The 16087-nt window shown below is 40.3% G+C and overlaps 2 protein-coding genes across 10 annotated transcripts in view; both read left to right on the plus strand.

Moving 5' to 3' along the window:
- Positions 1–16087, plus strand: part of LOC127238325 (ubiquitin-40S ribosomal protein S27a-like) — an 857069-nt gene that overhangs the window by 808021 nt on the left and 32961 nt on the right.
- Positions 200–16087, plus strand: part of Nrg3 (neuregulin 3) — a 970742-nt gene continuing 954854 nt past the window's right edge. For all 9 annotated transcript variants that reach the window (XM_051206895.1, XM_051206901.1, XM_051206896.1 and 6 more), the window contains exon 1: positions 200–1145. In XM_051206895.1, coding sequence (XP_051062852.1) covers positions 317–1145 — 829 coding nt within the window. In that variant the 5' untranslated portion in view covers positions 200–316. The remainder of the gene's footprint in view (positions 1146–16087) is intronic.

A 16087-nucleotide genomic window follows, 5' to 3' on the forward strand; every position in this document is an offset into this window, starting at 1 on the left:
GGCGGGCTGCAGACGCGCCCCGCCGCTCCCTGACCGGCCGGCGGCGCCGGGGCCGGTCTTGCCCCTCTTCTGCGCTCCTCGCCGCCCCCTCCCCGGCCCGCGTCCCCTCCCCCGTCCTCTCCTCCCCGCCCGCCGCCCGCCTCTCGGGGGGAGGGGCGTGGGGGCAGGGAGCCGATTTGCATGCGGCCGCCGCGGCCGCTGCCTGCGCCGGAGCCCGCCGCCGCCGGAGCCCGCGCCCGCGCCCGCGCCCGGCCCGCGCGGCCCCATGCCTCTGGCGCGGCCCTCGGGGGGGCGAAGGTGAAGACCGGCTCCTAGGATGAGTGAAGGGGCGGCCGCTGCCTCGCCACCTGGTGCCGCTTCGGCAGCCGCCGCCTCGGCCGAGGAGGGCACCGCGGCGGCTGCGGCGGCGGCAGCGGCGGGCGGGGGCCCGGACGGCGGCGGAGAAGGGGCGGCCGAGCCCCCCCGGGAGTTACGCTGTAGCGACTGCATCGTGTGGAACCGGCAGCAGACGTGGTTGTGCGTGGTGCCTCTGTTCATCGGCTTCATCGGCCTTGGGCTCAGCCTCATGCTGCTTAAATGGATCGTGGTGGGCTCCGTCAAGGAGTACGTGCCCACGGACCTGGTGGACTCCAAGGGAATGGGCCAGGACCCCTTCTTCCTCTCCAAGCCCAGCTCTTTCCCCAAGGCTATGGAAACCACCACTACCACCACTTCCACCATGTCCCCCGCCACCCCCTCTGCCGGCGGCGCCGCCTCCTCCAGGACGCCTAACCGGATTAGCACCCGCTTGACCACCATCACTCGGGCCCCCACTCGCTTCCCTGGGCACCGAGTGCCCATTCGGGCTAGCCCGCGCTCTACCACGGCACGGAACACTGCGGCCTCCCCGACGGTCCTGTCCACTACTTCCCCTTTCTTCAGTAGCAGCACGCCAGGCTCCAGACCCCCGATGCCAGGAGCCCCTAGTACGCAGGCGATGCCTTCCTGGCCCACTGCGGCGTATGCTACCTCCTCCTACCTCCACGATTCCACTCCCTCCTGGACTCTGTCACCCTTTCAGGATGCTGCGGCCGCCTCTTCCTCCTCACCCTCATCCACCTCTTCTACTACCACCACCCCAGAAACTAGCACCAGCCCCAAATTTCGTAAGTAGAAGAGTCCTTGTCTCAGCTGTGATTTACTGCCGAGTTTCTTTCTGCCTTCTGGCTCTCTTTTCTCCTGGTTGCCACTTCCCCAATACCCGGTATGGGGCAGAGTGTGAGGCTGTGGTTACAAATGGCCTCAAGGGGGCCAAAGGTGTTGGTCTCTGCTGTGTGTGTGAGAGGAGTGGGGGCATCAGGCAAATGGGGGAGATCTCCAGAGCCAGGCTGCTACTTCAGTGGGTCCCAGATGAGAATAGACTCCTGACTCCCTTCAAAGGGTTAAGGCTAAGGCGAGTGCAAATGCTTCTCACTGCAGGTTTGCAAGTGTGCCCAGGTTGAGTTCCCTATAGTGGCCGGGAGAGGAATTAGACTGCTCCGGTGCACCCAAGCCTTCCCGCCCTCCTGTGGGAAGCTTTCCTAAGCACAGCCAAAACTGGCCTATGATAGCCCACAAAGGGAAGTTATGACCAGTGTGGCTGTGCAGATCGGATGCAGGTATTTGGTAGTGATGTGTCCTCAGGCTGTAGCTCTTGACTCTTCCAGCATCCTTGCTGGGGCAGTGCCTTGGAAGGGTTAATTAGAGGCAATTGGGAGAGGTGGGGAATTGAGGCACTCCCAGATGGATCCCTCCCCTCAACCGGTCCCTGGCCTTTGCCAGGTGTGGAAATTGTGCCTGAGGCCACTGGAGTGAGTTAACTGCAAGGAAATGCAAAGGGGATGCTGCAGAGCTGCGGCCCCCAGGGTCCTGGAGGTTTTTTCTTCCTTGTGTTCAGCTGTGCCAAGCTTTTGCTTTTGTTCCTTTCCCAGAGGGGTGAGGGGTATAAACCTGATCTCTGCCTCCCACACAGTATATGGTGAGGAGATTAGGACCTGATTTAGTAGGATGTCCAAGCTCTTTGTAACATGTCACCCTTTGGGTATAGCATTTCAGCCTGGCTCCGTTGGTGCCACTGTCGGCCAGTGTACCCCCTAAACATGGTAGCTTTCTCTTTGGAACTGTAAGCTTTCTATTTTTAAGAACGTTGCAGGTAACTAATTGACCTCCACCCCACCCTCTCGGCTTAGTGAATAGCAATCCCAAGAACCCTCTGTTTGTGCCTGAGGATTCAGATCAGAAAATACTAGTGTAACCTGTGAAGGTTATTCAGGACAAGCCCCTATATGTTAGTTCAAGTTCCAAGCAAAACCATTCTGGAAAAAAGAAAAGAAAAGAAAATAAATGGTCTGGATAGGTTGCCCTTAGTATTCATGTTTTGAGCTGTAACATCTGGGTAAAGAAAAAAGTGTTCCTCACTGCTCTGTGCTGGTAGGAATATGATGGTTGCTTTCAGTTGTGTTAATTTTTGTTTCCTTGATCCATGATCTTACCTTGGGTGTTACTTAACATTTGTGACTTTTTTTTTTTTTGAATGTAGTGTACTTGTAAGTAATGGCCAGGGACAGAGACTTTTGCTTTTACACTGCTTTAGAAAAATGCATCTATCCCATGATGGTCAGTGGGAGCCAGGAAGGCAAAGAGAAGGAAGAATTCTGCCACAACCTAGAAAGGCAGTGGAGCTGGCCCCTTGCAGCTTCCCCCTGCTTTTCACAAAGCAGTGATTTCTGAAAGCACATTTTTCCCAGGAGGAGGGGGGTGTTCAGGTTCCTTTCAACAAATGTAGCTTGAGTGTTGTGGCCGGATAAAGGACTGGTGGTGCTTGTGAGCACATTCATGGGACTGAAATAGGTTCCTGTCTCTGTTGAAGACCTTATAATTTTCATCTGTTCTGAAGCAGTTGATATGAATAATGGATTGTGGCTCTACTTCTCACCCCCAGGGCTGTGGGGAACACAGTGGGGGCATTTCCCTGTCCTTTCTGTATTGATTTCTTACCTTCCATTCTGAGGCAGCCTTTAAAGAAGAACCCAAGGTAATTATTCCTGCCCCTCCATGATCTTGTTCTACATTCAGTAGAAGGGAATGGATGGCAGCCTGTTTAATAAGTCATGATTATTGACACAACTCTATGCCTCAAGGAAAAAAGGTGGGCACTCTATAAAGGGTCTTGGTGCTTGCATAGACATATAAGCAGTATTTGTTTCATTTCTAACTAGGGTCCAGCTCTTTCTCTGCTTGAAATCTTTATAAAGAGGGTTGAGTAAAGAAATAAAAATGCGAGTATCCAGATCTAGCAGTTAATGGCCTGGTTTAGCTGCACTAAGAAGCGGCATTTCAATGAAAGGAATGTGTATTTTCCATAATAGGTGAGTTTAAATAGGTAGGCTGTATGATAATTCAAATGACAAACAATTTATTTTTTCATGTAAGATTTTTGGCTGATTAACAAGTTGGAAGATATTTCACTTGTGGGGTTATCAGCACTGGTATAGTAGGTTGAATTATGGCCCAAGTAGCTCTCATTCAAATTGTTCACTTCTTTTCATTATGGCATTAAAGTTCCCAAATGATAGATTGGTTTGTGCACATCACCTAAGAATGTACTTCAGTAGGTTTGTTTTCCCCCTTGCTTCCCACCCCAACTTTTCAGAATGATCATCCTGGCTTCTTGTGCACCAGCTGGAGGCAGTTAAGGATGATGCCCTCTTTGTTGAGACTAACACACATATTGTTTAATGGACAGGGTCTTGGCTTTTTGAATAGAACATTTCAAGGCTTAGGGGATGAATACATTTGTGATCATCTTTGGCAATGGCTGCTATCTGTAAAATCATCATAGCTCTTTGAGTAGAAGTTTGTTTACTGAGAAAGATGAGTGTTCACTGGCCAATGGATAACAGGACTTTACAAAAAAAGAAGAAAAAAAAAAGGTCTTTACTTGTTGTGTGAAAGGCTCATTTTGTTTGTTTATTTTTGATGAGAGATTGAGGGAAAAATAAGACTTAATATCAAGCAAACAAAGAAAGTGTGGCATTTTACTTTTAGCTTCCTGTCTCCATACTTTGAACAAGGAGGGTGTACCAAACTTCTTTGGAACTTCTAGCAGCCTATTCAGTGACCCAGAGCTGTCCTTTCCTTCAGACTCTTGAAAACAAATACCTTAAACATACTGCTACTCTAGGATCAGTTCAGTATGATTGAAAACATTTTCTGGCCATGGTATAGATTAAGGTTTTTGTTGTTGCTATTTTTTTCTTTTGTTTTGTTTTTGTTATTTATTTATTTATTTATTTATTTATTTATTTATTTATTTTGAGCCTAAGGAGACTATGCACTACAGATAGAGAGCAGTGATTTTGTAAAGTGTACAAACACTTTCCCTTTGATTAAAATGCATTGTTTCTTCCAATTTCAAACTTTACTGTACAGTATTGACAATGCAAACAGGAGTTGCTGTGGATTCTTGAAATTCTTTTACTTAGCTGAAAGCACTGTTACAGGTGGGAAAAAAGAAGCGGGAGCCACTAGTGAAGTTCAAATCAAGTGCAGCTCTTAATGGTTTGTTCTTGTAGTCACTTTGAATGGATATATAGTGAATTCTCATGAATAAGATCACAAGTATTGAATAGTATTCTTAGAGAAGGAATTTGAAGATAAAATGTCCTATTGGTATTTAAACATGACAGGGAGGTTGTTTTAATTTACTTATCTAGCTAAATAAAGTTTGATCAAATCATATTAATTGTGACTTTTAAAGAGAGCCCTTTCTGTTCGTTTTTCTTCTCAGCATCTTCACTCTTGCATCAAGAGTGCTCAGTGGCTCTATGAGCAGCCTCAGTTATAACTGCTTTAAAAAGTTAAGCCTCTATCTTATGTTCTGGTTACACGAGTCAAGGCCTTCAGAGGAATCCTTACGGAGAAGGTACTGACCTCATAAATGTACAGTGACCAAAATGGGAGCTCAAGATCAAAGTTTCTTATGACATGCAATTGAATTTATTTTTCATATGAGCTTCTGTTGCATTTTTGATATGTTTTTTTTCTTTGTCATTATTTCAGGATTATGAGACTTTTTGCCTTTAGCTTATTATACTGTGAGTTTTGAGACAAGAATGCATTTTGTGGTCTTAACCAGAAATAAAATAACATCCCTAATATTGTGGGGATAGGCATAGCTTTTCCAGACTGCTTTGTGGGCTCTTTTGAATTTAATTTTACTTCATTTAAAGTAGGTATTTGAAGCATCCCTCCGTGGTCTTAGAGAACTGTGGTAAGGGGTTGGAGGTGATTTTGCTAGTGGAGAATGTCTTGAAGGCTTGATTTGGGAGTATAGTCACCAATTTTTTTTTTGTGTGTGTGCTGTTTCTTAAATGTATTTCTAAAACCATATACTATTTACTTGTAAACTTGGAAGGAAGGAAATAAACCAAAAATCAAAATAAACAGCAAGCAAGCTGGCTTGTGGAACTCTGTAATACTGGCAGTGAACCATATCAGAAGTCCCAGGACAGATTTTAAATAAGTGCTGTCCCCAGAGAGACAATACATGTGTGAGAAAGTTGCCCTTGCCTCTGGGTTTTTCAAACCTATTTCTGGTTACAGCACAATGAAACAAAAGAAGGCTTTTGACCTATTCCTCTTTTAGAAATTCTTTCCTCAAATCCTCATATCTAGATCCAAAGCATATCTCTGTATTCTATCAAGAATACTGAAATGAAAGATGAAAATTGGTCCAGAAATATATAAAGGCAAAGGGTGAGACATAAATGCAGGTCTTTAAAACGCATTTGAATCACTTCTGTATAGAACTGAAATTCATTTCTATTTGGCTGTGTCTTCAGAGTTTCGTGTTGGGAAAAATAGAAATGTGTTACCTTGAAAAATAGTATTGGCAAAGTTTGAGCCCCTAGACATTCTGCTCATCCATATGTGGGGACATTTTATGTAGAACTGTGAACCCAAGGAAAAATGAAGGGGAAAGGATCCAGTATGCATTGGGTTCAAATTATGGTTTATAACAGGTCTGCATAGGTTTTCCCAAATCATCGGTCAGTGAAAATGATTGCATGTGTATAGTTTGGCTTTCCATTTCTTTATTCTTCCAGATTTCAGTCAGTCCCACACTCCCTGCCCCTTACTATACTGAAGAATGTTTATGACTGAATATTGTTTCTGACTCTCAACTTTATGTTTATTGTTCTGATATTTATTTTTTTTTTATTAAGGCACAGATACTACTTATTTATTGCAGGAAATTGTCTTAAATAACCATATTTAAATTCATGTCATTTCAAGTTGTTCTTTTAGTAGTGTGTGTGTGTGTGTGTGTGTGTGTGTGTGTGTGTATTTTATTCTATATTTTTGTTTGGCATTTTCATATATTTGTATAATATTTTAATCAAGCTCTCTTTAGTAAGCCATATTGGACTTTCTTAGGTGATTTAGGAAGTTGAAACTTATCTTTCCATTTCTATGATTGATATTAACTGTTTTGGTGCTTTAGAAATTTATCTAAAGTACTGATAGGATATTACTGAAAATTTATTTTTTCTATATTATATTGGCTTATATAACAACTTTTCATAGCATTCATTTGATTCATCACTGTATTTGTATGATTAAATGTAAGTTATTATTTACTTTCATAACTTATATGATATATTTTACCTTTTATATTCATTTATTAAGCATTTACTATGAAGCCTTAAATGTTGTTTGTTGGTTTGTTGATTGTATAAAATTTGTAGAAATCATTATTTAAAAGGAGACTGTTATACAAGTGTGGTGGCACATGCCTTTAATTCCAACATTCAGTGGACAAAGTTCTCTATGGGTTTGGATCTGTGTACATTGGAGACACTTTGGTCTACATAGAGAACTCCATGCAAGGCAGGGTTACAGTGCAAGACCCTGTCTCAAAAACAAACAAACAAATAAATAAAATGTAGGAAGGAAGAAGGAAGGAGACAAACATTATATAGTCATTTTTTCCATATATTGGTTTGGGGCCATAGTTTATTCTTGAATATATGTCTATTTATTTAAGGATAGCATGTGTTTCCAAAGATCTCCCACTAATTACTGGTTTCTTTTTCAAGGCATTGCATGGAGTGATACATACGTGGAATCTTATTCTTCTGAGGTCAAGGCCAGTTGAGCATGAGTTCAAAGCCAGTTTGAACTTTATTGCAAGATCTGGTGTCAAACTTAGATATAAAACAAGACACAACAAGGGACATTAATGAGGGAATTTACAGGCAAATGTTTTTCACAGACATTGTAATAAGTTCCTTGGGGATCTTTTAAAGCTTTATTCCTTGCCCATCTATTTTCTTTCCTTAAAAGAAATAACCTCACCTTTTGGAGTTTCTTCAAAACACTCAACTACAATTTAATTGAAACTACAATTACCTTGCGTTCACAAAATTATTTAGACAAATTGCATACTTGTCATAACACTGGCATAGAGAAGTTTGTTGCCCCAATCTTGTTAGTAAAACTGTAATTCATCTGGCAGCTGTGGAGCTGTATGGGCAACTATGAGGTTGACCTTTCTTTCTATTGTGTCTGTGTCTATGTGCAAAGAGGGTGAAGAAGGAAGGTGGTAAGAAACAGTTAGGAAAAGACTATTATAAGGAAAAACTGACTTTTTTAGAAGACGGCAATCATTGCAACCACAATAGAGATGCTTATTATCAACAAGGATGGCAAAAATGACAGCCACAAAAAGCATATCTTTGTTTCCTATAGGAAAGAACTGTACAATTTAAAATACTGGTTTATTCTCTCACAACTTAAAGTTTCCCTCATGACATTGTGAGGGAGATAGTTACAGCCTAACTCTATAGCCCTCCTGTAAAACTCTGCTGCTTCTGTATCAGGGAAGACTTGGGATTTTCATGCAGCAGTATATTAGTCACTTCACTGAGTTCAAATACTGGGGCTTGTTCACTGTCCTACATCTCTTCGCTCTGTTGTCATACCATAGCATGCATTGGAAGAAGCAGCATGAGAATCTGCCTCACTCCTGATTTCTCAGAAATAGGAGTGCGCCATTTCTAACCCATTGCTTATTAGGTTCTCATTAACTTGGACATAAGTATAACACAGAGAAGAGCTGAATTTGGGAAAGATGAGTGAGACCATGGACAACCTGTAAGTCTGAAGCACACAATGACTTGGAGATCAAAAGACACAATACTTCCGGGATCCATTTTGTGCCAATTCCTACATAGTCCTATTGTCACTAAGTACTTAAAGTTTGAGTAGAATTCAAATGGAAACAGGGAAGATTTTTATTGTTCCCATCTTAGCAGTTCCTATAAGTGAGGTTCCACAGGATTAACAGGCTGTTTCTCCATGAAAGATCTTTTTGGATATGTGTATGAACTGGAGAACCTTAATATTATTGTTATTTTTTAAAGTATCCATTATGAAGTCTGTCTGTTGGAAACTCTTTCCTCGCTTATTGTTGTTATAAGATTTAATATTTTGAGAAATGCTAGCTACTATTCATAGGTTGCTATTCCCAGGCTTAAAAAGGGTTAGTCAGAAATAGTTCTGCAAAACTGAATTCTGAATTAACTTTAGTTACAGAAGTTTTGCACTGTCCATGGTTAAGATTTTTCTTATTAGCAATTTCTGGAAGTTACACACACATCATGGATGCAACATAGGCCAAAAGAATAGTATGTTTATTTCCTTGTCTACTTAAAATAATCTACACATTTACTTTAGCATTAATATGCTATAGGATTGTGAGAATAGCAGTATCTTACTTAAATAACAATTGATAAACGTCCTAGTCTGCCTCCTAAGATCATCTTCCCAAGACTATTTATAGCCCAAAATATGATCAGCCATGTGAATTCCCAGAGGTTATTAGTTCTCTACAAATATCATCATCATTTTTTGGTCAGGTTTACTTTAGTTCTATATAGCGTTTTACTTTGAACTGTGGGAGGCTTGTTTGTTCACAGGATCCCATTCTTGGAATAAATTTGAGACTTAGGTAACAATAGAAATAAGAGTAGCCATGTGGAGTCTTCCTGTGAATCAAGATATTTTATGTTACCATGGCATTCTTTATGTGGCTTGTTTTCGAAGGATAGACTCAAATATCCTTAGTGCATTCATGTTAGTAATGAACTGATCTGAAACTGGTCCTATAATGTGACTGGAACATATTATATTACGGTGGTGATCTGAATATAGAAGAAGCACTTCATAGGTAAATAAATGATGGGGTACCCAGGAAACACTTGAGCCCCATAATACAAGGACCACAGTCAGCCATACAGAAGTTCTAAGAGGAAATTGATGATATGTGATATTTTCCAGAAGATATCCCAAAGAAAGCAGACCCACTCATTACTTTATTTCTTATTTGTGTAGCAGTTTTTGTTTTTAAATTTATATATGAAAAGAATAGTCTATTGGATAAATTGAAAGATGATTGAGATTGTTAAATATGAATAACTTATGAAAAGTATTGAATGTTTGAGGATATAGCTTAGTGATAGATTGTTGAGTGCTTGGCTAATATGCACATATTCCCCAGTTTAATCCCTTTTAGTGTGCATGTGTGTACATAAATTGAAACATAAATTAGTAAGTTTTTATTATAATCTTTGATCAGCCATTCTGAAAGCTTAGTAAGTTTTTATTATAATCTTTGATCAGCCATTCTGAAAGCTTAGTAAGTTTTTATTATAATCTTTGATCAGCCATTCTGAAAGCAAGGGGCAATTTAATGTCAGGAAACTTTATTGTCAAAACCAAAGATGATGTGAGTAAAATGAGTAGATCTCATTGACAAAGAATGACAGAAGTGGGATTGGTTGCTTGGTTGACACTTGTGGGAGGTCTGTCCCCTGAACAGAAACAGAAGAGAGTAGATTCAGGCATGGCGTGATGGGAAGCAAACGGATGCTGGGGAGATGGAATGGAAGGAGAAGAGGAGAAACTGTAGTCAGAATGAAAATTTAGTGAATAAATTTAATTTTTTTAAAAAAAAGGTGTGGGACAGGAAAATTCCTTGCCCAAATTTATTGTTGAAGAAAAGCTGATGTTGGCACACTGATAAATTCTATTCTATTATTTAAAAAAGATAATGATGTGAATAATTATTTATAATAAATTTTGTTTTTAATTGAATCATGCTTAACTGAATATTTGGCATTATATTCTGTTTTCATATTTAACTACTGATGAATGAATAGTCAGAATCAATATAAGAATTTTCCCTTTCACAAATGAGTGATGTTTGCCAGTGTCATTATATTAGCTTCTGACCATTTTTATGTTGGGTTGTTCCTGTAATTGTGGATAGGTAATATATTAAGTGTTTTACAAACCAATGAATTAATTGTGATTTATATTAAGCCAAGTAGATTACGTTGAAGATATTCTATAAAGATTAAATCATTTTTTAAAATGCCCATGAAAGAAGGTGAGTACGATAAGGATGAATATATTTATATTTGTACAAGAAATCAATATGTGTATTGTCTCACACTCAAGTGAATCTAAAAAACAATTACAATATATAGGGGGCATAAATTTTCTGAAGGCAGACTTTTCAAGTAGGTAGTTGGCCAAAGAAAAGCCGTGAGCTCTATCAAATATTTGACAATACTGTGCTTCATGTTACATTATAAATATTTTAGGTTAAATAAAAAAATTAGAAAATATGATTTTATTTACACAATGGTGATATGAGGCTATTAGATTTGGCTTTTAATGAGCTTAATTCAGGGTGTTAGAAAATGTAAAATGCTTATTATTATTATTACACAAAACTTATGGTAGAAAATTAAATAAGACGTCAATTTCATTAAGCCTTATACATTTACATAGGTTTAATTTTGAGTATCCAAATTTAAAGAAAAAATTTTAAGTTTAGTGGATATTTCCAGATTATTAAGTGAGAAGCTAGTTATTCTACTGTACTTTTCTATATTTTCTACATTTTAGGTAAGGGCTCTGAGTTCTTTCTGCAATCAAAAGTGGTTAAGCTGCTAAAGAAGTAAAAAATAGTCCTCATGGATCAGTTTAATTGTTGGGGTTATTGGTGCTGCTTCTGTGTATACTCTTCATTTTTTTCTCCAGACATCTGTGTTTTAATGGTGGCGTCAGCATGAAGGGGTGGACTGAGGTGAGGCTTTGCTGGGAAATGTATTTTCCTTTGTTCCTGCCTTCTTGGAAGCTCTGTGGTTTAACCTAGCCTTGGTCTTTTAGGGACAGGAACAAGTATGAACGTTTAGTGAGCCATTAATGACTTTTGCAGTCTGCAGAGGTTCACCAGTCCTTAGTATTGTTTTTATGGCCGGGGGGTGGGAGGGAATAGAAGCTGGTAAATCACATGTTTGTTATTTGTACATCTGTGCTATATTAAGGATGAGAGGAAGCTGAGCAAAGGAAATGTTAGTCCTGGGTCTTAGAGGGCTCACATCAGCTGAAATGAGTGAATGAGTAGAAGGACAGTAAACCACTCCCAGGATTAACAGACTAGATAGCTGAACTACAGATTGACATATTTCATGGACCAGGAGCCAAGAGAAAGTAGTGATTTTTAGGAGCAAAAGGTAAGTTATGTTCACAGTCCCACAAATAGCTCACAGACATGATGAGGAACAAAAAGAACTGGGAAGGAAATAAGATTCTATTTCTATGATGTTTGACTAGAGGAAGTTAAGATATTGATTACCTTTAGGGAATAAGGAGCTCAGTCTTTTTGCTAACATTTTGTATATTATTTTGAGTGCAGGTTACAGGAGACATTTAATTAGATAAAATGTATTCATATGCACACACTATAAAAATCAACACAAATTTCAAAGATAAGGGAGTTTTTTTTTTTTTAGAATTTTTTTTTTGTGGTTTTTACTAATTCATACCACCAACCTGGTGGGCTGAGATTAATAAGAGTTTTCCTATTTGTAGAACCTGGACCATAACTACAGTTCCCTATGGCGCACAAGACAGTCTTCCTGGCTTTTATTTCCAACATCTGGGCTGAGGGAATACTCCATGCAGGCAGTAACATCCCTTTCTGACTTAAGCCTTTCTGAATGAATATCTTGTATTTAAGTCAAACTTGTCTTCATTTAAATCAGGGTACTTCTAAAACAGTGTAAGGTACATATTTCTCGCATATATCTCTAAAACTATTCTTGAGTTTTGATAATGCCTTTATCTCAGCTCTGCAAATAAAAGTATATAATAGGCAGGCTTTCTAATTTGTATTCCATTACTGTAATGAAATATTTTCACAACTTGGGTAGCAAAGGGTTTATTTGTCTTATACTTCTAGGTCATGAGCCATCATTGAGGGAAGTCAGAGCAGGAAGTAAACCAGGAATTTGAAGCAGAATTCATGGAGGACTGTTCCTAACTCTCTTGATCTGTGGCTTTTACTCAGCTAGTTTTCTCAAACTGCCAAGACTAGCTCTGGTGATGGTGCAGTCCATTTCATGGTATGATGGACACTGCCACATCAATCATCAGCCATGAAAGTCTCTTTCAGACATTGCCATAGGCCAGTTGGATCAAGGCCACTCTTCCTAAGTGTGTAAAGTTGACAATAAAAACTGACATAGATAAGAAAGTCAATTCACTATTTACATATGTGGTTTTGTTGAGAAACAGAAGGGATATATGAGAGGCTGCATAATCTCTGAAGGTATGTTTCCAAACTGAAAGTATATCAGACCATTTCAGAAAGGAGTCATTGGTGCTGAGAAAGAGAATTTCTTTTTGCCAGAGAAATGCAGAAGTGAGGGCAAGGGAAGCAACTGGTAATGTAGAAAGACAGAGCTCTGCAGTATCTGCACGGTAGAAATAGTTCCTCTCTCTGGCAAGAGTAATGGATATACTTTCCCTCGGTCGGTTCTTTGTGGTAAACAAAGTGGTTGTCATCACTCATTTTACTTGCTGGTAGGTAAATAGACAAATGAAGTTCTCCTATCTATGAGACGAGCCCTCCAGAAAGCCATGAGCCAGCCGCACATTGCACAGACCCCATTATCTTCCATCTCTCAGTTGCACCCACATGATGAGTGTGGCCTGGAACCAAACCCAGCATTCCTTGAATGTTATGCAGCACCAGCATTTGGTCCTCAGAGGTGCTGAGTGTGTATGGAAGAAGATCCCAGATGGAATCAGATTGTGTGTGTGTGTGTGTGTGTGTGTGTGTGTGTCAGTCCTCGCCGGAGGAGGCTTTTGGAACACAGTCATGGGTTAATTTAGGTGAAATCACTCAGTCAGGGGATCCCTCTTGTTATTCTCCTAGTATCTCCACTTGCAAATTTTAAGGGGTTCGAAAGCTGTTATTTTGCGTTAAACCCAGGGCTGTGTTGATGTGACTGTGGATAAACGAAACATCCTTGAAACACAGCAGTTCTACTGCTTTGGACAGCACTTTGAAGCAGCAGTGGAGTGAAGCCAATGCTTAAATACATCTTGCACAGATCAGAGCTCCTGTCTTTGAGTAATTTGCAGCACGATAGCCTTGGGGAATCTTTAGAATTGCCCTGCCCATGGAGCCCTGGCACCTGCTGAAAATATCAGAGGTACTGTCACTTCCTTGCCTTGCTCCTGGCAGTGGCCTCCCTAGTTCCTCTCCATGATGAGAACCCACTCTAAGGATAGATGAAGCTGCTTTGTCACTTCTCCAGAGGCGTGAGTGTGAATGCTAAATTAGCAGTGTTGCAAAGAAAGTATCTCTCTCCTTTATTTTCCATTGATCAGGTAATTTTCCACGACATCAACATTTTTAATATGCCAATCGACATATACTGGTGCTATTTGCTTAGATATTTTCAGTTTATTTTATTGACATAGATAAAGTAAACCTTAGTTGTTTGTGCATGCCTTTGTGCATTTCACCACATGAGAGTTGTATGGGAAAGGAAGGCAGGGAAGGAGATCTGGGTTTCAGCACACTCCTTACTGAGTCTGTATTTCTCCTTCCTCCTTCTGTGGTTCCACACTGAGGCTCATCTTTCAATGTGAGCAACTCTGAGTAATTTATGATAAATAATGAAGTGCTCTTTCTTGTCATGGTCTACAAATGGCTGAGTGTTGTAAAAGTCTGAGCAGTGCCATTATATCTAAATGACTAGATAACACGCAGATGTTAACCTTGAAGAGAAGAGGTTAATGACCAGGATGCTTTTGAAGCAGCCCTGCCTAGTCTTTTCTCATGGATCTGTATACAATGTAGACAAAGGACTGATGCCTAAATAATTGCTGTTTGGAATGAAGGCATAAAGTCTTTCTATTAGTTGTATTGACTGGAAACAACAGTGGTTTGAAGAGATGGAGATATGCCACTGACTGAATGGATTTTCACAGGTGGTGGATGCTAGTATGCCACAATATATACATTTTGTTTGGGCATTTTTTACTAAAATGGTGTCTTAAAGAACATACAGAATCATTTTTATCAGACTTTAGCTCTATAGATATCTGACTTTTTTATCAAAATTAACTTTTATCATGATATATTTATATTATGCTCATCCACATTTTCAGGATTGGAGCCAATCCAAATCTATGCAACTGCAACAAGCATCTCTTGCCTACCTGGTCTTCTGCAGTGTATTTCACACAATTGCAGAATGTTTTTTCACAATAAATGCCTACTCCCTTCAACTCGGTTGCCATAAAATACCTATGTATCTAAGTGCTAGGGTATGAAGACTTTAATTGCTCACTCCAGACTGTCTTTATGTGCTGCACTCCCATTGTGAAAATTGAATTAAATTGCTGGTCCATGAGCTCTTTATGCTGAAAGGAAACTATACGCATTCAAACCATGGAAAAGGTGATGTGTGACCACTGGAACATCTACACTGAAAAACTCTGCTAGATTTTAGCACTGGATTTTCTCCCATTCCCCAGAATTATCACTTTGCCAAATACAATATCCCGTTCCCCCAACAGAGCAGCCTCTATTCCCCACATGTCAGCTGTAAGGTATGAAGTGAATTGCTTTAAAATAGATCACATTTTCAGAGGAGTGCTCTAGCTGTTCTCTCGATTTCTTTTCACTTCTGTGCTGGGAACTCCACTTTAATCTTCAATTATTAGTTACCTGCAACCAGGGGAACCTCTTGACCTTCACCAAGGAGAGGTGTTTTCGAGCCAGGGAAGTTGGGGAGTTGGATACTTGAGAATATTCTTGACTCCAGATCCAGAAAGAAAGCTGCCATCTATAGAGGAGAGAAAATCAAAGAGAGGCAATTCCCTAAGTACTGTGTGTCCCTGTTTCCTGATCATGTGCCTTATATAAGGTTTGGGAAGGGTAGCCAAGGAGCAGTGTGCTCTTAACAGTGTAGCCACTCCTGGGCATCTGAGAATGGACTCCGAGGTAGAAATGCCAATGGTGCAGGTGTATGGCTTCATCTCCACTTGGCTTGCTACCACTTGCTCTGAAACCAGGAGCCATTCTGGGAGTCATTTCAGCAGTTCTAGGATTTCCTCAGAGTATATCAGATCTCCACAGATTCTTTCTTTACTACTGGGAGGTATCTAAGAGCACTGGATTAAAAGGAGAAAACAATTAAGGCACAGTGCACAGTGGGAGTGGAAAGGCTGACCTCGGCTGGGGAAAGTAGTCTCAGAGCTTCTACTTAGTTGTCTGAGACTCAGTTAATATTCTGCTTCTTCTAGAAATGAAGTTGTTGGACAACACTTTCCCGGACTCTCTGTGGCAGATACTGCAAAAGCTGAGGTTCTAGGTCTGGGATTAAAGTTTGCAAAGTACTCTACCTGTTCTCTTTCTGAAGCCTTTCTTTTTTTCCTCTCTTTGTGCAAGTGTTTTTGTTTCTAGTGTATTGCTAATGGGATATATGGAGGAAATCATACTGTGGCCCGTTTTATGATAAATTTACTTCTTTAGGATCCTGAAATATATTTCCCATTACATACAGGCTTTCACACACACAAAAGTGTGTGTGTGTGTGTGTGTGTGTGTGTGTGTGTGTGTGTGTGAGAGAGAGAGAGAGAGAGAGAGAGAGAGAGAGAGAGAGAGAGAGAGAGAGAGAGAGAGAGAGAACTGAAT

The sequence above is a fragment of the Phodopus roborovskii genome, unplaced genomic scaffold, assembly GCF_943737965.1.
Source record: "Phodopus roborovskii unplaced genomic scaffold, PHOROB, whole genome shotgun sequence".
NCBI lineage: Eukaryota > Metazoa > Chordata > Mammalia > Rodentia > Cricetidae > Phodopus > Phodopus roborovskii.